The 24927-nt window shown below is 51.1% G+C and overlaps 1 protein-coding gene across 2 annotated transcripts in view; it reads left to right on the top strand.

Moving 5' to 3' along the window:
• Positions 1-11552, top strand: part of PARP1 (poly(ADP-ribose) polymerase 1) — a 42092-nt gene extending 30540 nt beyond the window's left edge. For both annotated transcript variants that reach the window (XM_029228700.1, XM_029228701.1), the window contains 10 exons: positions 384-512; positions 3497-3580; positions 5058-5180; positions 5731-5859; positions 7288-7386; positions 7893-8045; positions 8995-9122; positions 9906-9967; positions 10544-10658; positions 10980-11552. In XM_029228700.1, the coding sequence (XP_029084533.1) occupies positions 384-512; positions 3497-3580; positions 5058-5180; positions 5731-5859; positions 7288-7386; positions 7893-8045; positions 8995-9122; positions 9906-9967; positions 10544-10658; positions 10980-11061 (1104 nt within the window). In that variant the 3' untranslated portion in view covers positions 11062-11552. The remainder of the gene's footprint in view (positions 1-383; positions 513-3496; positions 3581-5057; positions 5181-5730; positions 5860-7287; positions 7387-7892; positions 8046-8994; positions 9123-9905; positions 9968-10543; positions 10659-10979) is intronic.
• The last annotated feature ends 13375 nt before the right edge of the window (positions 11553-24927 follow it).

Raw genomic sequence — 24927 nt, 5'->3', positions numbered from 1 at the left:
AGGTTGGGCAGGAATGGGCCCCGGGCAGGTTCCCAGGCACAGGGCACCAGCACCGCCGGCATGGGAGGCAGTGAGGGAGGAGGTGAGGGCATGAGGGGAGTGTGGGTGCCTGCGGGTCTGCCTGTACAGAGCTGGATGCTTCAGTGGCGTCTGGAGTAAGAATCTGGAGCAGCCAAGAGGACCTGGAGGGGTGCACAGCAAGTATCTGGTCCTGTGCACATGCATACATGCTTCTCCTGGCAACTAATGCCAAGCCTTTTTGATTAACACTCAGCTTTTTTTTTTTGGCTGGTGGCACTCCATCCTGTGTCCTTTCTCTGCCAAACACCACCACCACTTTGCTTAGGTTGTTTAATTGTGTCCCTTCCTGATTTTCCCTAAAGGATGAAGAGGCAGTAAAGAAGCTGACGGTAAACCCTGGCACCAAGTCCAAGCTCCCCAAGCCAGTGCAGGACCTCATTAAGATGATCTTTGATGTGGAAAGTATGAAGAAAGCCATGGTGGAGTATGAGGTTACTGCACTTTTTGTTTTATTTGTGAGCGTTTGCTGGGGTTGATGATTTGAGTGCCGAGTTGGCAACGAGTTTGGTGGCTGGTCTTCAGCCTGAGACATGCAGGAGCTCTGAGGCCTGGGGTGCATGCTCTTTTGCAGAGGATCCTTGGCCTGCTGTGAAATAGATGGTGTGTTGTCCCCTGGGTCCCTAGACCCACTTGTGGGCATGGTCTTTCGTGGCCCAACCAAAGGGGCCACCTGGGGCTGTCACGGGAAGTCCAAGACATAGCCCACTTACGGTAAAAGAACTGCTGTAACCAGCATTGACAGAAATGCAGAGAGCTTCTGACACTTGCTTCATCAGATAAAATTCATACCAGCTGTTTTTAAGGAGAGATTGGGCTGGGTGGGATGGGGGTGATGGTATTTGTTTTTGTCCAGGAAAAGTGGCGGGGACCCTGGCCAAGGCCAGGCGTTTTCAGTTTGTTTCCCTGGGAAATGAGTGCAGAAGGGCCCCTTGTTCTTGCTGCCTCTGGCATCAGAGGTCTTGAGTGCTCACCCAAGGGGCATTCCCACAGAGGTCGTCCAGGCGCTGCTGGTATCTGGCTGGCAAACAGACTCTCCCCTCTTCTCCAGCCACCGAGCCCAGAAGCTTCAGGCTGCTCTGAAAAACAAGCAGGGACCAGCCGAGAGAGCAAGAATTGCAGATCGGCCTTGGCCATTACGCCCCTTCGCTGGCTGGCTCCCTCCCTGCCTCTTCCCAGGGCCTTCCTAGAGGCTCCAGGCAGCCTTGGAAGGGGGCGGAACGAATCTGAGTGGTATAAACCACTGGCAGCCTCTCTTCCTCAGCCCCGCATCTCCGTGTCTGGAGCTCAGCCTGGCAGGACTGCTCAGGCTCCACTGTTGTTAGAAAACTGAGTGTTGGGTCACCTCCTAGGAAACCCCTAATGGGTTTGAAGATAGCCAGGGCTTGTGCGGATGTCTTGTTCAAACAGATAAACAACCCGACTTCTGTCTGGGAGGTCTGACTAGTTTGAACAGCTTGTGGGTGGGCTCCCCAGGAATGCTGGCAGTGAGATGTGCGGAGGCGGGGAGGAGGGCAGGAGGCAACTCCGTTTCATTAAGGTTTCAAAAGAAATGTCCCACGTATCATTTCCGGCTTCCTGTGCTCTGGCTTATCTGTGATTCATAGAATTTCTCAACTGTGATCAGACCCAGTCTCTTTCTGTGAACATGACTTTTGTTTTTTTTTTAGCTTGTTTTACACTCAAGACAGGGAACTAGTTGATAAGCAGGAGGCAGAGGGCCAGGGGCCTGCTGCTGGAAGGCAGCCTGTGTTGAGAATGTGGAGAATGGGGCGCCCGCTCCCAGCCTGATGGGTTTTACGTGGGATTGGGTGGCCAGGTAGATGAGTAAACATGGTGCCCAGGGGAACTGAGCGCTCCCTGTAAGGCGGGTGAGTCCTGAGCCCAGAGCAGAGTCCCAGCTGAGGTCAGGAGAGTGTGTGCTGTATCCAGAGTCCTGGCTACAGCTCTCGAAGCCTCCCTCTGGCTGCAGCTGTGGCTCTCAGTGCCCTGACCCCAAGGCATCTCTCCCACTTTTCACTTTCTCCCTAAACGCAGCTGCTGTGGAGCCCCTGCCCCCAGCCCACAGTCGGGAGGGGAGGCAGCTTGTGTTGGTTGAGCCCTGTTCCTGTTCTTGTGGCCTTTGTGTGTGTGTGTGAGGGTGCCGGTTAGAGTCTTTTTTTAAATAAACACCGAAATGAGACAGCTCAGGGAAGTCGCTCCCCTCAGAGCATGCACTCTCACTCTGGTCACGCTGCCCGTGGTCAGAGCATCTTCCGGAGTCCCTTCTTTAGAATTGCTTTAGCGCCGACTCAGTCCATGCTAAGGTCGCTCTGTTCTTTTATTTTACTGTGGTCTTGGCTCAGAATACATTATCCACCTCCTTCCCCGGACTGAGCGCCAACTATTTAACTCTTCCCAGAAACCGGCTCTCCCCTGGGGGTGGACAGTACTGAGGGTACAGAGACGCTGACGTGCCATAGCTTGTCATCATTAGACGCTGTCACCACTGGCCCCTGATCGGCTCCTGATGGGCTGTGAGCACTTTCACATCCTGTTTCATTTAATCGGCATAGTGGTCTCATCTCTCAAGTGCTTATCCAGCCCAGTCTTTGTTCCAGGCCCCGCAGGTGCTGGAGATGTCAAGATGGGCAAGGTGCAGTGCTGGGGCCAGGAGCTCAGAGGGTCCACTGGGAACAGCCCTGGAGACAGTGGCTCCGGTTTCAGGGTGAGGGGCCCCGTGCGGCACTGAGGCGGGAGAGGGGCCGAGGCAGCGTTCGGGCAGGTCGCTCCCACGGGGAGCGGGTGCCTCGCCCGCTAGCTGGCGACCAGGCCTCGGCCCCCAGAGTTCACGCTTCTGCCGCTGCAGCCAGCTTGCCACCTCCCTGGATGCTGGTTCCCAAGGTATTGTGAGCAGCACTGTCGTAGGGAGGATGTTTAACCTTTGGGGTGACTGATTCGAAGGGCACACTGTTGATTTGGTGTAAGCATGTATGTTCAGGGGTGTGCCCTCTGAAAAATAATTCTCACTGCTTTATGGTTCTTACTTTCCGGGTGGGAATGGCCTCGGCTCTGAGACCCCAGGGAGGGTGCACCTTCGTCCTCACTTTGGAATTAGATGGGAGTCCTGCTGTGTCACCTTCTTCCAGAAGCGTGGGGCTGTTTCAGACTGAGTGCAGGGGTGGGCGAGCCCTGCTTGGCTTTTCCCTGCCGCAAATGGCAGTGAGCCAGAATCTTCCCTCACAGACTCCTGTCCCCTGCAGTGGGGGCGAGGCTGCAAAGCCCGTGGAGCTGGGTCACCGGGTGTCCCCGGGAGGACCAGAAAGACTTGTGACTGCTTCTGTAAGGGCCCAGGAGGCCTGGGGTGCCGCTTGGTCCGGCTCTCCCATCATCTCCCTGCACAGTGCTTTCAAAGGGAAAAATACCCCTGTCTCCTCAGATTGACCTTCAGAAGATGCCCTTGGGGAAGCTGAGCAAAAGGCAGATCCAGGCTGCGTACTCCATCCTTAGTGAGGTCCAGCAGGTAAGCGAGGGACCGACCTCTCCTCCAGCTGCCCAGGGGGTCTCCTGGCTGGCCTGTCACGGCAGGGGGGCGGTGGAGAGCACGCAGCAGTACATTTACTCAAGGTTACATGAAACAGGCATACTGATTCATGATGATTTAGATGTTTTCAGTTCAACAAGTATGACAAGTGCCTGCCACTTGCGAAAAGATGGTCACAGTACTGATGATTTAGCGGTGCTTTCAGTTATCAGCTATGCAGTAAACTCCCTATACGCCTAATGAGGAATTTCGTTCTCCTGCCTCATAGAAATGTTCTGAGTTTTATCTTGTGTGCCCTTAAGAGAAGCTGAGTTTATTTTGCGGTTACTAGGAAATCATCAAATAGGAAGTTAAATATTGTCTTTCTTTCATTTATGTTCATTCAACATCAATCTGCTGAGCATCTCCAACGTCCCCCAGTCCCCGGAGCCTGATTTAAGCCTCTGCCCTGAAGGGGCTGGAGGGTTCCACTTGTATTTGGGAGTGGCGTGTGAAAGAAGAAAAGCAAACAGGAAACTCACGTGGGACCAGGGAGGTGGGCTCTGGCTGGTGCTGGAGAGGAGGCCCTGAAATGTAGCAATTCAGTCTGGTTACAGCCGGTCCTGAGCCGTGACCCCTTTCCTTGTCACCCACTGCCTGAGACCTGGAAGGCTTTCCTCAGCCCAGGCTCTTTCCTGTCCCAGAATGTTGAGGCGGAGGCGCTGGGGTGGTGTCCTTTGCCCATAGCACAGAGCAGACTGCAGTACAGGCAGATGTTCAGGTGTGGACAAGCCCGTGTCACAGCGAGAAGCGGCCTTGGAGCTTCGTGCCTGCGGGGTGCCGAGTCGTTGCCCCTCTGCCGCCCTGTAGGCCCCTAGGGTGTCTGCCAAGTATGCAGTGACTAGTCCAGCTCCGCCATTTCTTTGTGCATTTACTGAGCACCTTCTGCATAGAGCGCTGATTGGCATTGCAGCATAGGGAGGGGCTCGCCTTTCTGTGCCTGGCCCTGGCCCTCCGGGGGCACCAAAGACGAATTCCCCACCTTAAAGATGAAGGGCAGTGGCCAAAGGGGCCTGACTGAATTTGGTAGCAGTGGGGGTTTTTTCTCCCTTTCAACATTTTATTATGAAATGTTTACAAACATACAAAAAGTTGAAAGCTATGAGCCCACCACCTAGATGCCGCAGGTGACGTTTTGCGGAGTGGTGGAGGTTTATGTGTCTGTAACTACACAGCTCTCTGTACAAGTGAAGTTGTGTACGAGAAGCCCCGTGTGTGCCAAGCCGCACTGTTTGAGGATGAGATCCTGCCACCGCCCAGTTGAGTGACACCCCAGGAAGGAGGTTCCCTGGCCTCTGTGCACCGCAGGCTGCCTCGGGACTCGGCTGCGGCACCCAGCTTCCAGAGGAGAAAGCCCAGCCAGGTGCTGGGGACTCAGTGCTGCTTCAGTCTGTTCCCTCTGTCCCCTCTCCGAAAGGCACTGTCCCAGGGCAGCAGCGACTCCCAGATCCTGGATCTCTCAAATCGCTTCTACACCCTGATCCCCCACGACTTCGGGATGAAGAAGCCTCCGCTCCTGAGCAACTCAGACAGCGTGCAGGTAGCACCGAGGTCCAGCAGGGAGCCCCGGGTCCCGGGCTTTGCAGGGCTGGGTGTCGCTCCTGTGCCACTGCGCCTCCATGTCACGATCCCTGAGGACAGCGGCCAGTGCTGGAGGCCCACCACTGGGCCCTCGTTTTGAAGTGGGGTTTCTACCCGTATTGGGAGCCTGCCCAAGGGTAGAACGGTTGGTTTTTCCTGCCCTTCCTGGACCACGTCAGTCTGGGGAAAAGGAGCCTTAGGAGAGAGGGAGCGTCTTCCTCCCTGCTTTCCCTCCCTGCTTCATAAGGGAGCCAGTGATCAGTCCCCACCTGTCAACCAGCGCGTGCCAGAGGAAAGACCGTTCTTACCATCACCGTGTGGCTTCTGCCTCTTCTCCCAGCCTCCTTAGCATTCCAGAAATCCTTAGGAGTGTTCATCTGTGAACGGATGGCGGGCTGTCCCTGAGCAGCTAGGAGGCACCTCTTCACTCTCTGTGTTGGACGTTACCTGGGTGAGTCTTTCTCCCTCACCTTGGTCCTTAGCTCAGGGTTTTTCTTGTGTTCCTCCAGGCCAAGGTGGAAATGCTCGACAACCTGCTGGACATCGAGGTGGCCTACAGTCTGCTCAGGGGTGGTTCTGATGACAGCAGCAAGGACCCCATCGATGTCAACTATGAGAAGCTCAGAACTGACATTATGGTAACAGGGCCTGCCCTTTCTGAAGCATCCAAACCCTTCATCCCAAGAGCAGTGGTCCCCAGACTTGAATGCGCGTCAGCATCTCCTGGAGAGCTTGTTAGAACAGATTGCTGGGGTCCGAGGATTGACCGTCCTAACAGGTTCCCAGGTGTTGCGGCTTGTGATACTCTGAGAACCTCAGAGCATTTCACCGGTAAAGAAGCACCTTGTTTGCGAGGCAGGCTTCCAAGTCGCGGCCTCAACTGAGTGTAAAGACCTGTTTTTGTGGGGCCTTAAAGTTTTGTTTTTCCCCTTAATCTAGAGAGGGTCTCTGTTTTTGGAGGTTGTTGGGGTGTGAACTCTGCAGGATCTGTTACTGGTATCCTACTTGAGACGTAGAAGTGCCTGACGGCAGCTGTAATAAAACTATGGTGCCTGGGTTCATGTCCTCTGGAGTCGAAGTGGCTCTTCGACTGGTGCACATAGCCGTTGAACTTGGGTGTGCTGGAGCCTTGGGCAGCAATCACCCTGCCTAGGCCACCCGGAGGAGAAATTTTTGCCTCAGCTCCGAGCTTGCCCTGGCCTTGAGCCCAGTCTCACATCTCTCTTCCTCAGCCCCCGTGTCCTTCCCTGCAGTGTTAGGAGGTTCAAGTGCACCAGGATCTGTTGAGCCTGGTGTCGTGTGTTTACGTCACTGAAAGAGTCTTTGCTCCGTGCTTAGGACAAAATACAGGTCTGTGGGTGTATGCAGGGTAGGACACCAAACGGCCTGGTTCTTCGTGAAGGGGTTGTTAATTCTCTCCATCTGTGATTCTGAAGCCCTTTAATTAAGAGGCAATGAGGAAGACCAGAATTCCTGAATTCTCTTAACTTTGGGTAAGAGTATGAAAATGTAAGAGAACACACGTCTTATTTCCCATAACACACCCATTTATTTAGGCAGAGATTCCATTACTTGATGGTTATTTGGTGGGTGTTTGCTCTGAGCCGTGATGTGCACGGCCCTGAGGATCCAGAAGAGATGGAGCATTCATCCCCATCGTCAAAACCCCTGTAGTCCGTGGGATCCCTGCTGCTTTTCATTGCAAGTCTTGACTGCAGGGTGTCTCCAGCTCCTTGTTCTAGAGGTTCCCTCTTCCCAGACAGTGAGCCCCGTGTTTCTAGCTTTCCTGATATCCCAAAGCACAGGGTTTTAAGGCAGAAGGAACACTGGGCTCATCCAGATAGGTGATGAAGAAGCCGATGCCTGGGGAGGTGGGGGCACTGGCCTGGCACCTGCCCCGGAGCGAGCGTGGTAGGGCTCGGAACACAGGCTGGCTCTGTCCCGCCCGGGCTCCACATGGGCCGTTTATTACCTGTGTATCAGCTGAGCCTGTGATTGTCCTTCCTGCCTCTGTGCGGCTCTCTTGGGGTCTCCCTTGCTCTAATTTCCAGGCGCCTTCCTTCTAGGTGGTGGACAAAGATTCTGAAGAGGCTGAGATCATTAGGAAGTATGTTAAGAACACTCACGCGACCACACACAACGCATATGACTTGGAAGTCGTGGATGTAAGGCTCTCTCCTCCCTCTGCCCCCTTTGTGTCCTGCCAGCTCTTCCCTGCTCATTCCTCCGACCTGGGCCTGGGTAGAAAGGAGCAGTTAACTTTGCTTTAAATCACCAGAGGAAGTGACTCGGTTGTTTGTGGAACACAGAAGTTCATAGTCCTATGGTTTGGGGTTGGCTTTTTATTCTGTTTTTTAAAAGACATTTCCTACCCGGAAACCTAGTTTTGCAATCAGAACAGTTATCAGAGATCCAAAATAAAGTGCCTCAAGTGTGCACCTACACGTAGCGCTAATTTTAATAGCTGGCCTCTGCTAAATGGGACCCTGAGTAGCAGCGTTGCTCCGTCCCAGCCTGATTGAAACACCTTGCACACTGCAGAAGGCCTTAAAGTGTTCCAGCTCTGGGGACAGACAGCTGGTCGGTTCTCCTGTGTCTAGTCAGATCTCCAGTTAACCAAAGTGACAAGTGGTTCCTCCTGCCTCTCTTCTTTATCCAATGCTCCGACCAGATCTTTAAGATAGAGCGTGAAGGAGAGAGCCAGCGTTACAAGCCGTTTAAGCAACTGCATAACCGAAGGTTGCTGTGGCACGGCTCCAGGACCACCAACTTCGCCGGGATCCTGTCCCAGGGTCTCCGGATAGCCCCACCTGAAGCACCTGTGGTACGTGCCTGGCCCGGGAGCTGTGGGGGAGGGGGGGGGCAGTGCCTGTTTCTGCTGCTGTCTCCACCAGAGCTTTGTGGGTACTTGCGTGAGAAGTGCACATGCCCCGGTGAATAAGGGGCCTTGTTTAAAGATGTAGGTGTAGCCATGGTTGATAAGGTGAACGTTGCCAGATGTCCCTCTCCTGACCCTCACTATTGAGAGCGTAGCTGCACACGTTATCAAGCAGAGTTTCTGGAACAAAGGAAGTAAGTGTCCAGGCCCTGCTTTGAATGCTAATTGGGTGTGTTGACTGACAGAGAGCAGGCTTTGGCCGCAGGCCAAGGCTGAGTTCAGACCTGCCTCTCCCACCTCCCAGCGGGGGACCTCCTTGAGCTTCAGCATATGCCTCGGTGAAATGTGCCGATAAATGAGTAGAGCCTGACCCAGACCTGAGCGATTGCTGTGTCACCTGCTGGGTTATAGACGTGACCCACCAGGCAGGGACTTAGGAATAGTCTTCCAAGCCCCTCGTTTTGTACTTGTAAAAAGAGGGGAGCAAAGAGGCTTAATGACCGGACTCATGAGTGCTGTGTGGTAGCAAACGCCCTAACCTCTCTGAACCTCGTTTTCACTTACCAAAAGGAATAAATATAACAGCCATGTTTACTGGGTGTTCACACGTGCCACGCCCTGGTCTAAGAAGCTGTTATTAACTCATTTAATTTTCACAGCAGCCCCCTGGGGTGCTTTCCCCCAGTTCAGAGAAGGAAGTGGGGTCCAGAGAGATTAGCTAACTCCTCCCAGCCCCTGGGTACCCGGCAGAGCTGGGATCTGAACAGCCTGCTCCAGAGCATGGGCCTCTACCGCCTGCCGGGGGCACTGTGGGAAGTGGGGACACGCAGTCAGTAGGTGGTGCTGCTAACTTCCCGTGAGAAGGTCTTCAGCTGTCCCTTTTCCATCCCTCCAGACGGGCTACATGTTTGGTAAGGGGATCTATTTCGCCGACATGGTCTCTAAGAGTGCCAACTACTGCCACACATCCCAGGGAGACCCGATAGGCTTAATTCTGTTGGGAGAAGTTGCCCTTGGAAACATGTGAGTAACCCTGGCTTTGGGGCTGGTGGCACTTGATGGGGGTGGATGGGGTGAGCTGTAGGAAGGAGAGCTTCCCTTGGCTGGGGGTTGATCCTGAGAATTCCCCACCATGATTAAGAGGACCCACCAGCTAGGCAGTGGGTATCAGACGCCAGTGCGTGTTAAGCAAACAAGATACAGGAACGCCTCACAAGACCAAGGACAGGAATACAGCCAGGCCTCGGGAACTGGCAGTGTCCATTCTTTCTGTGGGCTGCGAAACAGAGAGGTTGACTTGCACAAAGGATGGTCGCCTCACGACCCCTGTCCCCCTGCTGATGTGTACCTTTTCTGTCTGAGACCAGCTCAGATTGAACTGGAATCTCAATCCCAGTTCCAGATTCCCTGCAGAGGAAGTCTGATTGGCCCAGCTTGGATTGACTGTCCACCTTGGTCCTATCAACCGTAACCCAAAGAGAGCAGGGTTATGTAACAGACCAGGAGGGGTCCCAGGTTCGTGAGCTGGACAGAAACCTCCAGAACGCCCAGCCACCCCACAGCTCTAAACGGGCCCTTTCCTGAAAGCGGCCCCGTGGCAGTGATCGTGGGCATAAACTGTGCAAAAGGGGCTGCGCCGTCAGTTTCTAGAACCAGAGAAGGAGGGAGTTCCTAGCATGGAAGGTGGACTGGGTTCTCTGAGTGTTTATCTCAGCAGCTCCCGTGGCCTTGCTCTGCTAGTCATACTGTTGGTTTGAGAGCCCAGTGACCTTGGAGGCTCTTCTGAACCTGTCTTCTCTTAAATAGGTATGAACTGAAGCATGCTTCGCATATCAGCAAGTTACCCAAGGGCAAGCACAGTGTCAAAGGTAATGTGTTTCAGAAACCTGCTGCTGCAGCCCCAGGCACCCTGGACGGCACAGGGAGCGGGCTTTCTTTCCCCCAAAGCCACAGTTCCTGTGGCTAGCTATTACAGGTTCATTTTTTTTAAAAAATGACTCTCTGTGCCTGCCACTAGTATCGCAAATGCTATAGGAGAGTCCTGGTTGGAGCTCCAGTAACCGGGTGCGCTGGCTCTGGGTTTTAACCTGACTCTTAGCTTCAGCCCTGAGGGACCTCTGGTGGCATAGTGGTACCTGGAGCTTCTTGAATTGATGCAGCTCGTAGCCCGTGATGATTAGGTCCTCCTACTGACTAGTTGAACCGAGGGCTTTGGAATTCTGCTCAACAGAAAGAGGGCCAGGGGCACTACTATGCTTATGAAAATCAGTTAAGGCTGATACCCTGGAACTTGATAATATACCTACAGCTTTATGTCTGGAAGAAGGATGCAGTATGGGATGGGATTTGTGTGTCTTTTAAATGAACACGTAGATCTCATCTCTCTGGAGCATTTTCAACGTCTTTTGCCACAAATCATATCACTTCTGCCTTCTGTTTTGCAGGTTTAGGCAAAACTACCCCTGACCCTTCAGCTAGTATTACTATGGATGGTGTAGAGGTTCCTCTTGGGACCGGGATTTCATCTGGTGTTAACGACACCTGTCTACTGTATAACGAGTATCCTTTTACGCGTGTGCTGTGTGAGCCCAAAGGAATGTTCTGGGGCTGTGGAGTCACTGATACGCAGCCAGTTAACCTGGGGTGGGCTGGCTAGAGACTATCCTGTTGTGTGTCGTTCCCCGCAGTGGTCTCCCTGGTCGGGGTGAGAGACCTGAACGTCCCCCGCCCGCCCGCCCCCCCCCCCCCCCCCCCCCCCCCCCCCCCCCCCCCCCCCCCCCCCGCAGCGAGGGTTTGCAGGGTGTGGCCGGCAGGCTGGCTTAGCGGCAGCAAGTGCACTCCGCGTGGAACCGTTTGTACCTTGACGTGCTTCCCCTCCAGGTACATTGTCTACGATATTGCTCAGGTCAGTCTGAAGTATCTGCTGAAGCTGAAGTTCAACTTTAAGACCTCCCTGTGGTGAGCTGTGAGGCGTGGCAGCCCAGTGACTGCGGCGTGAATTCGCCTGACGTGCTTTGTACCGACTGACCAGGCAGAAACTTGAGCTGAGTTGCCGAGGGATAGCACCTTCACTAAACCTCCTTAGAAGGGATTTTATATGAACACTAGGTCACATGTTAAATGATTCTCCCAACTTTTCAAATCCCTTGTTTGTGTTGCTGGGGCGGGGGGGGGGGGGGGCCGGGGGTTGCTTTGGGTTTTTCTCCTTCCAGCCATAACCCTGGTAGGTACACCTAACAATAGAGGAAAAGTTGGGGAGGGTTTTTCTGTGTGTCTAGACTAGTCCAATGAAAGAACCTTGCAAGCCACGTTAGAACGTCTGCCTCACTGGTTTCCCCAGGGAAGGAAAAAATAATCTTCTGCCCTTATTTCTAAGTGTTCATCTTTAGTTTTGGAAAAATGTTAAGCATTTATTTTGAGGTTAAAATAAAAACTAATTTCATACTATTTAAATTTCCTTTTTTATTTTGCATTTGTTGTCATCCTTTTAGCTTTTTGTTGGTGGTGTTTGGTGAGGAGTGTGGGGAGACCAAAGGGAGGAACGTGAACAATTTCTCATACTCAGAAACGAAAAGTGCTTTCCTTTTCTAGAGACACTGGAACGTGGCAGCTCTCAGAATACGTAGGGTAGTAATTTTAAGTTGCATTTGAAATTCTCAACTTCCCTCTCAACGGTTTTGTCTTCTAACTTAGAACTGTATCACCAGAATACCAAAGGGCTAATAGTAATTCTGAATTAAAATTGAAATGGCTTCTGTACTTGTGTGTTGTGTGTCTGGTCTCATTCTGAGTGCAGATCTTTTCATCGTCACAGTGCAAGGTCCACAAAGACTGTAGGGGGATTGTTTGTACCCGTATCTGTGAAACCACAGAATGTGCCAGGCAACAAACGGCAGTGCCCAGTAGGAGTGCCGTGTCTGAGTGACAGAAAACCAAACATAGGAGGGCATTCTTCTTTTTCTTCAGTTTATCAGATACTTAGTGGTGGTAAGACACATGTCAGCACGTCGTTCTATTCTATGGAGTACCATTTTACATATACTATATCGCCTCATACTACCACTGTATATTTGAGCGCGGTGCTTATCAAATATTTACATTTAAGTTCCCTGAGAGCCAGGATGATATCTTATGACACTTTTGACCTTTTACAGAGGAGAATAGGAAGTGTGGGCTGGAAGGTAGAGTCACAGGCAAGAGAAAGCAGCAGAGTGAGCTGTTGTTTCAAACCCAAAGTTGCACCGGAATCTTTGGTCAGAGAAACAAAGGACAGACATCATTCCAGACAGAAAAGAAGAAAAACGTTTTCTCTGAGCTGAGCTACATTTTAGTGATTACAATGGTAGGTGCAGTTTATGAGCTGTGGCTGTGTCCCGTCATAGGCATGTTTGTGACTTTATGCAGTCAGCAAACTTTGAGGGCCACACAAACCCAAGTTAGGGTGTCGGATTTCAGATACGGGCAAATCAACTTGATAACAGAGTCTTTGTGTTTTTTCAGCGTCCTTAAATTTTGATGAAAATCCTTAGCACCATTGACCTGAGGGCCCCTGATCAGCCAGCCATTCAGTAATTCTCTCGGGCTCCATAGATCCTGAATATTCTGTATTCTTCGCCTTTTTTATCAGCACAAAGAAAGGCAATTACCCCCACCTGATTAGACAGTATTTTTAGATTGGAGTGATTGCTTAATAGGTTCTCTGTAATCAAAACTGATCTCTTTTCTTAAAGAGAGATTCACATCTCTGATTCCGCATTTTTCTTGTAAAAGAGGGAACCTGCCATGTTAGGATTCAGTATTCATATTTTGGTTTTCTTTCTTCACTTTATAAAAATTCCGGGTAGCAGCGAAAATGTGCGCAGTTAGTTTAAAATTTAAATCATACGGAAGCACAGGGTGCTCGGGGAGACGTGGTACTGCCCTCGGCCTCTCCTGGGAGCTGCCAGCCCTCCTGCCTTTGCCTGGAAATGCCCTTGCACGACAGCCGCGTCTGCCCGAGGCAGCACTTGGCTCACGTTTCAGTCCACACCCTTCCACGCAGTGTAGTCCACGCCCGAGGTTTAAACTTTCTGAGCAGAAGCACCCCCCATTGATCTGATGTGTTAACCAATGGGTTTGGTGTTGGCTCTTCTCTCTTGCCGCTGTCTCTTGGAGGCTGAGAACAGCTCCTCCGACAGCCCAGAGGACTCCTGTGAAGCTGCTGTACTGACATGAGTGGAACTTCGCGCTGGGGTGGACCCCGAAGCACTGTGCTTTTAGGGAGTCCCCTGAGTGAAGCCCGTGGCGTGTGCAGGGTGTGTGCTCCGTGTGTTTAGTGTTCACGCTGAAAGCTCTTCCACCTCGTGTAAGGTGCTGCAGACACCGTGTCTTCTCTCCACGGAGATCTGAATATCAGGAGCGGTTATCTCCAACCTGTGCGGCTCCTTGTCACCCGGCTACTTTAAGGAGTTCACATTTCCAAAGGGACCTCACTTCCTTCCCCTTCAATTCGGTGTTTCAACTCCCCAAAGATCGGGAGTTTTTTGTTGGTTTTTTTTTTGCGGTACGCGGGCCTCTCACTGTTGTGGCCTCCCCCGTTGCGGAGCACAGGCTCCGGACGCGCAGGCTCAGCGGCCATGGCTCACGGGCCCAGCCGCTCCGCGGCATGTGGGATCTTCCCGGACCGGGGCACAAACCCGTGTCCCCTGCATCGGCAGGCAGACTCTCAACCACTGCGCCACCAGGGGAGCCCGGGAGTTGTTTTTTTAAGGAATAGTGTTTCTACCACTTCAAACAAGGCCTTTTACATTGTGACTTACTGGGGGTTAATAGCCAGTTTTGAACCTCTGCCTGGAAGATGGGACAGCAGCCTCAGTTTGCCCATTTCTCTGGCTTAAGAGAGCGGAGCCAAGCCAGGATCTAGGTTATAAGCAGGCAGATTTGGGGAGACTTGTTTTGAAAAGTAAAAAGAAAATGGGGCCTGCAAACGTTTTCCTCAGGTGAGAGGTTGCCGACTGGTGGACAGTGCTGGTGATGGGGACACCTGGACATTAGCCCCGCTCCACCACCGTGCTGTCTGCGCAGCCTTGCTTCTGGGCGAGGGGCTCATCTCAGCACGGGTGGCGCGTGCAGCAGTGGGCTCGTGCCCGTGGGTCCACGGGTTTTGCCACAGTCGCCATCCCTCGGAAGTGGCCTGACTGAAGGCGGAATGGCTTCTGACGGTTCGGCTGTGAGGCAGCACCCTGAGGGGATGGGGCTCGAGCTTCTAGGCCCCAGAATATGCTTTTTTTTCTTATTTATAACTTTTATTGGGGTAGAGTTGATCTACAACGCTCTATTAGTTTCACGTGTACAGCTCAGTGACTCTGTTATACATATGTCCACTCTTTTTAGATTCTTTTCCCATATAGGCCATTACAGAATATTGAGTAGAGTTCCCTGCGCTATACAGTAGGTCCTTAGTTACCTATTTTCTATATAGTAGTGTGTATGTGTCAATCCCAATCCCAGTATATGCTTAAGATCAGAGACCAGTCTATGGTCTGGGAAGCAAGGGGTGGAGTGGGAGTAGCTCCTGGTTCTTGGCACATAAGACTTCCCCTGTAGCTCTGCTGGTTTGGAAGTCCAAGGTCCTGAGGGAGACATGCTTCCCTAGGGGCCACAACAGTGGTTCCAATGAATTGGAAGATAAAGCTGCTACCTGGCTGTTTGGGGCTCCTGAGAGGCCACCGTCCCCACAAGCAGAGAAAGGGGTTCCTCTACTGGCTGGAGTGACTGATCACCAAGTGGGAAATTGGGATGCTGGACCGCAGAGTCGGGAGGACGGTGTCTGCAGCCCAGTCGCTTCTCAGCATCACCGTGTCCACAGGGGGCGGTCAGTGGAAGTCAGCAGCTCATGACAGTGGCGGGACTTTTGAGGACTCAGACCCGCAGGAACGAAGGTTTGGGCACTTCACCAGGTCAAAAACTGATCAGCTACAGTTCTGGCTGAGGGCAGAAGAAATAGGCAACGGACAGTTGAAGAAGGAAGCTACAGGTAACAACTGTGGCTTTATGGCCAAGTATAGAAATGGTTGAAGCAACCAGATAGGGGGCTGGAGACAACTGGCCTAACTGGCCTGAGTCTAGGATTTGAGATGTTGGGTTAGAATGGCTATAAATATAAAACTGAACTCTTGTTTATGAAGTATCTATAAATGTCAGTATAGGTTACATTTGTACCCCCAAGCTCCCCACCCCGTACGTAGTTCAGCGGATCCTGAACTCTGAGGGTTACTGTTGCCCCCTCTAGAGAACCAATGATGGGCTCAGCTTGGGGGAAGAGCCCAAAGGAGAGAGCCCCTGTATTCCCAGGGTCAACTGAGCCCTTTCAACCAGGGCTCTTTCTCTTCACCGCAGAAAGATGAATCAAGCCATTCTGAATCCCTGAAATCTTTTGGTACCTACCTCTGAGTTGCTCTGAGAATGTGTGCTAATTCCTGTAAAGTACTTAGCGTGGTTCCTGCCCTTGATATGCCCTCAGTAAATCTTGGCCATTATTGCTGAAATTCTAGAGAATGTCGTTGCTGGGGTAGGAGTCAAAACAGGAAGATCCCTGGTGGCGCAGTGGTTGAGAGTCCGCCTGCCGATGCAGGGGACGCGGGTTCGTGCCCCGGTCCGGGAAGATCCCACATGCCGGGGAGCGGCTGGGCCCGTGAGCCATGGCCGCTGAGCCTGCGCGTCCGGAGCCTGTGCTCCGCAACGGGAGAGGCCACAACAGTGAGAGGCCCGCATACCGCAAAAAAAAAAAAAAAACAGGAAGCTCCAGGTAAAAAATGAGAAACTAGGGACCAGGACAAAGAAAACAAATCCTATGCTCGTTGGGAGCCGTTGGACAGTCAGGAGGAAGAGCCCAAGACTATAAATGTGACCTTATGCCCACATTTTCAATCTCCTGTGAAACCTCGCAGTGACACTGGCCTCCCCTCAGTGTGGCTTCATCTTCCCGTCCCTCCCCGTCACCCACCTTAACTTTAAAGGGACAGACTCTCCAACAGTGTTCCCCCCAGGCCCAGCCCCACTTCCAGCCAGGCCTGCTGGGGCTCAGAATAGCCCAGCTGCTGTCTCAGCAGATGGCCAGGCTAATTTTAGGCATGTGGTGCTCACCCAGAGACCAGGCTAGGCTTTTTAGATTTGAATAAGCTAGTGTGCAACTTTGGTTTGGAGCCAATAACAAAGCTTTGAGTTGTTGTGATCTGTGTGTCTGCCTAGCGCTTTACAGGCATTCCAGAAATGTAATTTCTAAAGGATTTTGTTTCTCTGAACCAACAAGACCCCACACTGTAGAGCCAGCAGGCAGTCAGGCCTGCGAGGTGCTGGGGACAAGCCAGGAGGACGGTGAGAAGCAGGTGATGATACCAGCTCCTGCCCTGGGCACACTTAACCCCTGGTTGCTCTCTTGGTCAAAATGAAAGGAGAAAGCCTTAGCTTCCTGGTTCATCTCTGGAACCACTTCTGGTTGATGGGCTGCATTTTGATGCCGTGGAAGGACTGTGATCAGGAAGAAATTAACCACAGATGCAAACAAGAACCGACTTTGGCAATTTCACCTACAGTCCCTTAAGACAAGGTAGCGTGAAGTAGCAGATGTGGAAACAGTGTCAGAGAGGTGAGACTGTCCCAAGTTCCCAACAAAGGTTGGGATCGAGCAGGTTGAGAACCTGTATTTTCCAGCAGGATGTTTCTTATGCATCATCCCCCATGTACGAAGACTGCCTTGCATACAAATTCCCTCAGAAAATTAAGAGACAGCCCAGTGTGGCTTGGAGATCTGTGATCCGGCCTGCCTTTGCCTCTCTGTGGGCTGATGCTTTAGTCACCGAAGGAAGTTGAGGACCTGAGAAGACATCGCTGGAATGATGAGACCAGACTCTAGTTCATGGCTCCCTAAGCTGGGTCTGTGAATTCTTAGAAGTTGCTGGATGGTCATCAGGGAATCCACTGTGTCAACGGCTGCTTTCAGCAACAAGAAAAGGAAAACCCAAGTAACAGCTGCTCCAACTATGAGGACATATGTAATCTCTGTCAAGAAGTGGTCAGTGGCAGGACTGGGTAATTCAGCTCTGTATTGCCCTTGGCTTTCCCTTCACGGTTGCAGGATGGCAGCTGGACTCCTAACATCAACATCCAAAGGAGAGGGTTGCCCCCTCATCCTTCTCTTTTTGCCAGAAAGACAGACTTTTCTCCATTGCTCCTAGTAGACCAGTCTCATTGGCGAGGGTTGGGACACAGCTATAAGGGAGGTTAGACATGGAATATCTGGTATTTTCAGCCTGTTTAGAGGGAAGTGGGCTCTACCAGCAAGGACCAAGGGGGTCAAGAATGGTGGCCGAGTGCATGTCAGTCCCTGGGAAGTATATGGGAAGGGAGTTGAGGCCCAGGCACACTTTTTTCTGGGCGGTGGGTCCATAGAACCCACCAGATTCTCAGCAGTCTGTGAATGCAAGGCTTTTCCAGAACTGCAGCTGTGGAGAGTCACTAAGGCTCACTCAGCTGCTCTAACATTCTGTGATTTTCGTGAAGAAAGATGCAGACCATCACGATAGAAACAGTTGCCCAGAATAGTTTAAATGGCAGTACTTAGTGTCCATCTCACAGACAAAGTCAGGCTTCGATGACACTGCGGAGGTCATGGTTAGAAACCCCTGGGACCACCAAGTTTTTCTTTTCCTCCTTAGCTTTATTTTTTTTTTGCTTTGAACCCCAGTGCCCTTGCCCAGAGGGTGGTCCTGCCCTGCTTGTCTGGAGCTGAAATCCTTCATCTGAGCGGGTACTGGATTTCAATTGTACTAGTGGTGATTCCATTCCTTCTTGGGGTGGGGCAGCCACTGGAAACAGCTCCAACTGGCTATGACAATCTGAGGAGATCTCCCAGGGCAGGGTTAGTGACTCCCTAGGGACAAGGGCCTGCGGGCCACAGGCACCAAGAGCTGCATTGAACCTGGTGAACTGCAGCCTGGTCTCCTTGGTTAACCCCCAAATTATCCCCAGTGCAGGGACCTTCTCCTGGCAGGCCCTGGCTTGTGGCAACTACTGCAAAAACACACCTAACGCCCCTGTCAAACAAAACACACCTTATTTACATTACGCTGAACAAGCACAGCTTGTGATCAGAACCATTTCTTTTTCTCCCACTGCCCTTTTAAAATTGTTCAGTGAAGGAAGCTTTCTGCTGCCACCAGAAGAAAATTCTGCAGGCAGGCCCTCTGACGCTTCCCTCTATAAAGACAGATGGTCTTTGACACCCCATGGTGACTCCAAGATTCAAACCGTTTCAACTCAGCAATTGGAATGCCGAGTCCAAGATAGCTATCAAATCTCCGGACTTGGTTTAGCATTACCATTTCTCCCTTCCTTGGCTCCGTTGGGCCTACTTCAAGCTGGAGGCCTGTGGTGGGAAAGGGACACAGTTGTTCTCTTATTTGTCGGCCTCTCCTCTTCCCGTCTGAGTTTCTGGCCAGTTTCAGGGCCCCGGGGAGGTGAAGGGGAGCAAAGGCTGAGGGCTGGGAAAGGTCTCCCCTATGCTGGCACCTGCTTAACCTGGCTCTGGCAGGTATGTGACACTGGCTCTTTCTTAGGGTGCGTTCTTTGTCTTTGCAGGGGGTCCCCGGGTGCGTGTCTATTGTGGTCGCCTGGGCAGGCTTAGCAATCAGACGCTCACCTCCAGCTTCCTGCTGCCAGGCTCCTCCCCGCACACAGGCCGCCCCACCGGACACGCCCCGAGAGGACCCCTCGCTGCACTCCCCCTGGTCCCCCACCATCCCCTGCCCTGACCGCCTCTAGGAGCTTGGCCAATCCCACTGCAGTGGCACTCCCCAACCTCTCCTGCAAAGCACTCAATCTGTCCTATCCTTATCTGGTGGGAGACGGACCCCAGTCCACCAAGCCCCCAGCAGAGGGATTCCAGATAAACCTTCCGAGGAGACAAGCCCCCCACTTCCCCTTCCTGGGGGAGGAGGATGGGCTCTCGGCGCAGCTTTCTTCTAAGATGGTCTTCTTACAAGATGCTCCCCTTCCACACGCTGATTTCCTTTATATCCCCGACCTGGCTGAAGGTTCTAAGAGTCATAAAACTTCTCAGACTGTTTCCTTTGCACATTGTATTTTGGAATCTCCACCTGAACTTTAATAACATCCTCTTGCACACTGTTTAATTTTATCCTCATACCGACCCTGTGAGGTAGATATTATCCATGGTCTACAGATGGGAAACAGGCAGAGTGAGGCTAAGTGACTTTTCCAAGGTCATACAGCTAGTAGATGACTATTCTACACATGCCTTTCATTGCCTGACCCCTACACAAATCCTGCTGAATGGGTGGACCAAGTGACAACCCCCTTCACCTAACCCAAGGCCAGCAACTCATGACCAACGTGTTAATTTGTACAAAGGAAAAAATGATTGCTCCTCCACGGAATCCTTTTCAGGTGATGGAAATGTTATGTATCTTGACTGCGGTGTCAAAGTCACTGAGTCGCACACTTTAAACAGATGTATCTTACTGTTATTAAGTTACACCTCAGTGAAGTTGATTTTGAAATAGCAGTCAATTAAATAATAATAATAACCTCTTGCCCCTCAGTGGTGAAAACTAGAGCTGAGATGTCATTATGCAGACATGGATCTGGGAACCAACTTGGACTCTGCATGAAGAGCTAGCGGAAGTCATGAAAGGGAAGGGAGGTGCCCAGCAGAGTTCCAGAGGAGTCACAGGGCCCACACCTAAAAGGGAAGAGAAGACCTCAGCTCCTGACTTTCTACTTCCCACTTCCTGTTTCCCACAGATCCAGATCCCCTCTGTTTCCTTCCTTTGGACTCCCAAGGCCTCTGCAACTTTATCGTAAGCCTTCCTCTTTTCTTGAGCCAGAGAGGTGGACGACCGTTCCCCACCCCAGCATGTGCAGCAAGGGGACCCACGTGCAGGCTCTTGGGCCCGAATTCCCCGCCTGTGTTCCTGACTGTCACGTTTCTGCTGGGCTGGCCCTCTCCTTCTGGGGCTTGCGTACTCATCCAGGTACCCTGTTATCTGACAAGCTCACCCTCACATCCCTACAGAGTGCCACCAGGGCCTCTCTGGGAAGAGGGCCAATGAACAGTGAAATGTATGATGACTGTTTGAGGCCAGACACAGTCTGCTCCCTGCTGGTGTGGCTCCTGCTTGGAGAAATGAGACAGAGAGAAGCCATACAGACTAACGAAGCAGGTTAGTCAAAGGGAGCGTCTGAGCCTGCTCTCTGCATGAGGGGACAAGAGGGATGGAGCCACTGATGCCTGAGATGAAGCAAGCCCTGGATTTGCCCAAACGTAGGAGGTTACTGTGACTGTTCTGAACCCTCGTAGCTTGAAGGGCAGGGTGACTGGCGTGGTGAGCCCACAGCCCAAGCCCAGGGGAGGAGAGCACGCTCTCCAGCCGCACTGCCTGGGCTTGAAGTGACCTCGGACAGGTTACTAAACCTCTCTGGGCCTCATATTCCTCCTCTGTAGGTTGGGATCACAGTACCTACTCATGGACTTGTTCTCAGGGCTTGGGGTAATTTTTATCTCTTTAGTTTCCATGAGTTAGAGGTGTGGCGTACTTACATCAGTGCCTGATATAGTTGTGACTTGTGTAGCCACAGCAGCAGGGACCACAGGGCTTCGGAAAGTCCCCTGAGAGTCAACATTGAGCACTTCCCATCCCCCCAGCCCACAACACTCCCTCCTCTCAGCCATCTCTGTCAATTTTAAACATTTCAACTTGCTTAAAGACATTTCACTTTAAAACAAACTTGCCTTTAAACATTTCACTTGCTTATCACACTATCTACATATATTCATCTCATTAAAATTGAAATTAGATTTAAAATTTAATTCACAAATTAAAGTTTTAAAAGCTATATTCTAAAACATGATGCAATTCTATAAGAAAAAATGAAAATATACATGCCTAGAAAAAAAAGGATTGAGAAGAAAACCCCAAAATGTAAAAGTAGCAGTCTCTTCGTGGTAGACTTACAGGTAGTTTCTATCTTTGGGGTTTTTCACATTTTCCCACAATAAGCCTTTATAATCAGGTAATAAAAACAATAAATCTTTTTAATATAGTTGGGAAGTCAACCTTCCTGTCACACTCTCATTATCCCTGCTCTTTACCACAGATAAGCACTGGTCCTGGGTCCCCTAAGTCTTTTCTACGTTTTCCCCTTGACAGACCCTGGGTGCCCTCAGCCCGAGACAGCAGGCACTGTGGCTGAGGTGTGTGGGCACCTGTGGGTGGCCTTCCGGTGCCTCCCCTCCAAGGCCAGCTCCTCAGGCACCCTAGCCAGGGCTGTTCGCCTCCAAGATGCTCGGGCCTTCACTCCCAGAGCACAGGCCTGCAGGACTGCTGCAGGCCTTGTTTTCTAAGAAAACATTTTCCAGTCCTCACCCCCCGGGTGGGTTATAACTGCCCACTGGGAAGAGACAAAGGGGCACTCCTTTTTCTGCACTTTTCTGACTGGGAAGTTGCATTTTACAGAGGAAAATGTCCACGTGGTCAAAGGTAGACTCCAAGGGTAGGGGATTGGTGAGGTCTGCCGGCTGATTAAGGATAAGGGAGAGGACTTCCCTGGTGATGCAGTGGTTAAGAATCTGCCTGCCAATGCAGGGGACACGGGTTCGAGCCCTGGTCCAGGAAGATCCCACATGCCACGGAGCAACTAAGCCCATGTGCCACAACTATTGAGCCTGCGCTCTAGAGCCCGTGAGCCACAGCTACTGAGCCCGTGTGCCACAACTACTGAGTCTGTGTGCCACAAGTACTGAAGCCCGCGCATCTAGAGCCCATGCTCCGCAACAAGAGAAGCCACCGCAATGAGAAGCCTGCGCACCGCAATGAAGAGTAGCCCCTGCTCGCCGCAACTAGAGAAAACCCGCGCGCAGCAACGAAGACCCAACACAGCCAAAAATAAATAAATTAATTAAATAAATTTGAAAAAAAAAAAAAGGATAAGGGAGAGAGGAACTGTGAAGCGGAGGTAAGCCCTTGGTAAGGTTCTGGAACCTCAGGAACTTCCCCACATCGGCCCTGACTGTTAACAGTTGCCTGCTCTTGAAATGGAAACGGGTCTGCATGCTTGCCTTTGATAGCAGCGAGAAAGAGGGAAGCAGGGAGGTCTGGATGGCCCTCCTCAGCCCTCTAAGGGGTAGAAGGGGGCAGCCGGGTCAAGGCCTCCTGCAGAGGGGGGAAGACTTCCGGGTGGGGGGCCGGTGGTCCTGACCCAGAGGACTCTGGGCCTGAGCAGCGGCAAGTCCAGAGTGGAGTCCCCAGCAAAACTCCTCTTCACATTATAAATCCCACGTCCTAAGTGAAGTTCAGGAAGGCTGGTTTAAAACCCAGATAGTAACTTGTTGAATTTTTAGAGGTCAAAGATACTTCTTCCTAGTACGTCATCTTTTAAGTTTGTCTATGTTGCCTTCATTGTTTACTCATTTATTTAACAAACACGATATAGTATGTTTTATTTGCCTGGTTCTATTCTAAGTGCTTCAAAGAAAAAATCAACACGTTGAAACAACAATATTTCATTTAAAAATAGAGGAAAAGAATTAATTTTTAAAAATCTCACTCCATATTTTTTTTTGTAATTTTTAAGAGAAAAAACTAAATATTTCTTTCTGATTGGCTTTTATACAAAATTCAAGACCATAGGTACTTTCAACTAGGTTGACAGTGGCTCTTCGTAGTTGTCATTTCTTTACGGCATGCACGAAACACTGCCAACTTATCTATCAATCATCCTACAGATTTCAGGAAGTATACGAAACAATGGGGACCGCCCCCTTTACCATGCTGTGTGTCCGGTTAACCTGCCAGGCCCTGCAGGGCTTGGTGATGAATTGTGTCCACAATTCAGTTGGGGAGCAGCGGGTGCCCCCATGGCGAGGACACACAGAGGCTTAACTTCCCGTGTACAAGAGATCAACAGGTGGTATCTGGTGCCCGAGGAGTGGGCTCCTTGTCCATTTTCCATGGTGCCTTCATGCCACAAACGCTGTCCACTTCCATCCCAAGAGGACCTGTGAAGGTGTTAGGGGAAACACTGACTGAAACCGCCCGCCCGGGCCAGGCAAAGACAGCAACAATTTGCATGAGTTATTTTACGACAGGAGATCCTGGTTAGGAGCATGGAACTAACAAGCCACCACCAGCCAGAAGAATCGGGAAAGGTCAAAAGGAGAGAGGAGACACCTGTCCACATGTCTTACCAGCCTCTCCGAATCCTCCTCGCTGGAATCCATCTTGGCTGAGCCGTTGTGCGCACCACCAGAAAGGACCCTGAGTCAGACCAAATATGGACCAAGCAAGATGATTGGCCAGAGACAACCCGAAACTAATCCCATCACCATGAAACCCAAGGCTGCGAGCCACGTGGCAGAGCACTTCTCCTGCGGTCCCTTACCCTGCTGCTCTCCGCCCGGGCACCCCTTCCCAATAAAGTCTCTCGCTTTGTCAGCACGAGTGTCTCCTCGGACAATTCATTTCCAAGCGTTAGACAAGAGCCCACTCTCGGACCCCGGAAGGTGTCCCCTTCCTGCAACAAAGGGAGGCCCCCTCCCACAGACCCGGTTTTGCCAGCACCTCCCATTAAAACTCAGATCTCTGAGGAAACAGCAGTGCCTGAACCTGACTGTTCTGGTCACAGCCCCTGCTTGTTCCAAAGGTGATCAAAGGGGCAGCAAGAAGCAAAATCAGCAGCATTTCCAGGCCAGGAAAAACACCCAGACCCTGTTGTTAAAACCCCTTTGCTCCACTGATATTTTGCCCCAAGGGGCTCAGCTGAGGTATTTCAAGGGCAGGCAACCAAGTACATTAGAGTTTTCCCCCCTTTGATCTATCAAAGCACTGGGTTGAAAATGCCATTTTATATCCAGAAGCCTGTAAGCCTCTCTGTTCTGAAAACAGAAAATTGTTACCCAGAAATGATTTTGCAGAAAATCTTTTAAACATTCTAGTAAAAAAATATATATATTCTGTTCTTTCTTATTCGAAGGAATCTTTCTTATTCTCTTGGAACCACTCTCTTGGAAGTTGCTCGTATTTAATGGAAAGCAAATAAATTAATGGACTGGAATTAAGGTGTCAGGAAATCCCGTGAATGGACCTGAGTGTATCACTTAACCCGCAGTCCTTCATTTTCTCTGATAGACAATGAGAGCTACCTTTACTTGCAACGTTAAGAGTCCTACTTGTTTTATGTCTCATGGGAGGAAGGTCTTGAAATCCCAGCCAAGCTTTCTCTTGAAATGGAGTCTCAACTCTCCTATCTGTAAATGTCAGTGGCCCAGCACCTCTGCTCTGCTTTAGAATGAAATCGAGTGACAGTATATTTAGAATGAAATGCAATGTAACACAGTAAATTGTAAGGACCTTGGACTGAAAACCCAGAAGGAGGTAAGAAAAGGCATAATGTGAAAACAGGAGCTTGAACTGTGGCTGGGCGTAGAATACTGAGGGTTTTTTTGTTTTGTTTTGTTTTGTTTCGTTGTTTTGCCAGTTTCACCTGTCCTTGCAGATTTCCTGATCACGGGTTGTTAGATTATATCTGTTGGAGTTGGAAGGAATCTGAGGGGTTTTTAACTTAGGGATTCCGTGGAGGGGCTGCGGAATCTGTGAAACGTCAACTTTGACATGTAAAATTTTGTTGTATGTGGGTGTGTTGGTTTTAAGATATGCCCACAAATTCCTTGATAATTCTCCCCTCAAACAGTGAAAGTTAACTACTCTCCCCTTCCTTGTGGGCTGTATTCAGAGACTTCCAGAAAAACAGTCGTAAAGGCGCTTCATACCGG

Source organism: Monodon monoceros, unplaced genomic scaffold (assembly GCF_005190385.1).
Source record: "Monodon monoceros isolate NGI ecotype Baffin Bay Population unplaced genomic scaffold, NGI_Narwhal_1 Super_Scaffold_18, whole genome shotgun sequence".
Lineage (NCBI taxonomy): Eukaryota > Metazoa > Chordata > Mammalia > Artiodactyla > Monodontidae > Monodon > Monodon monoceros.
This window is presented reverse-complemented; position numbering and strand designations above follow the sequence as displayed.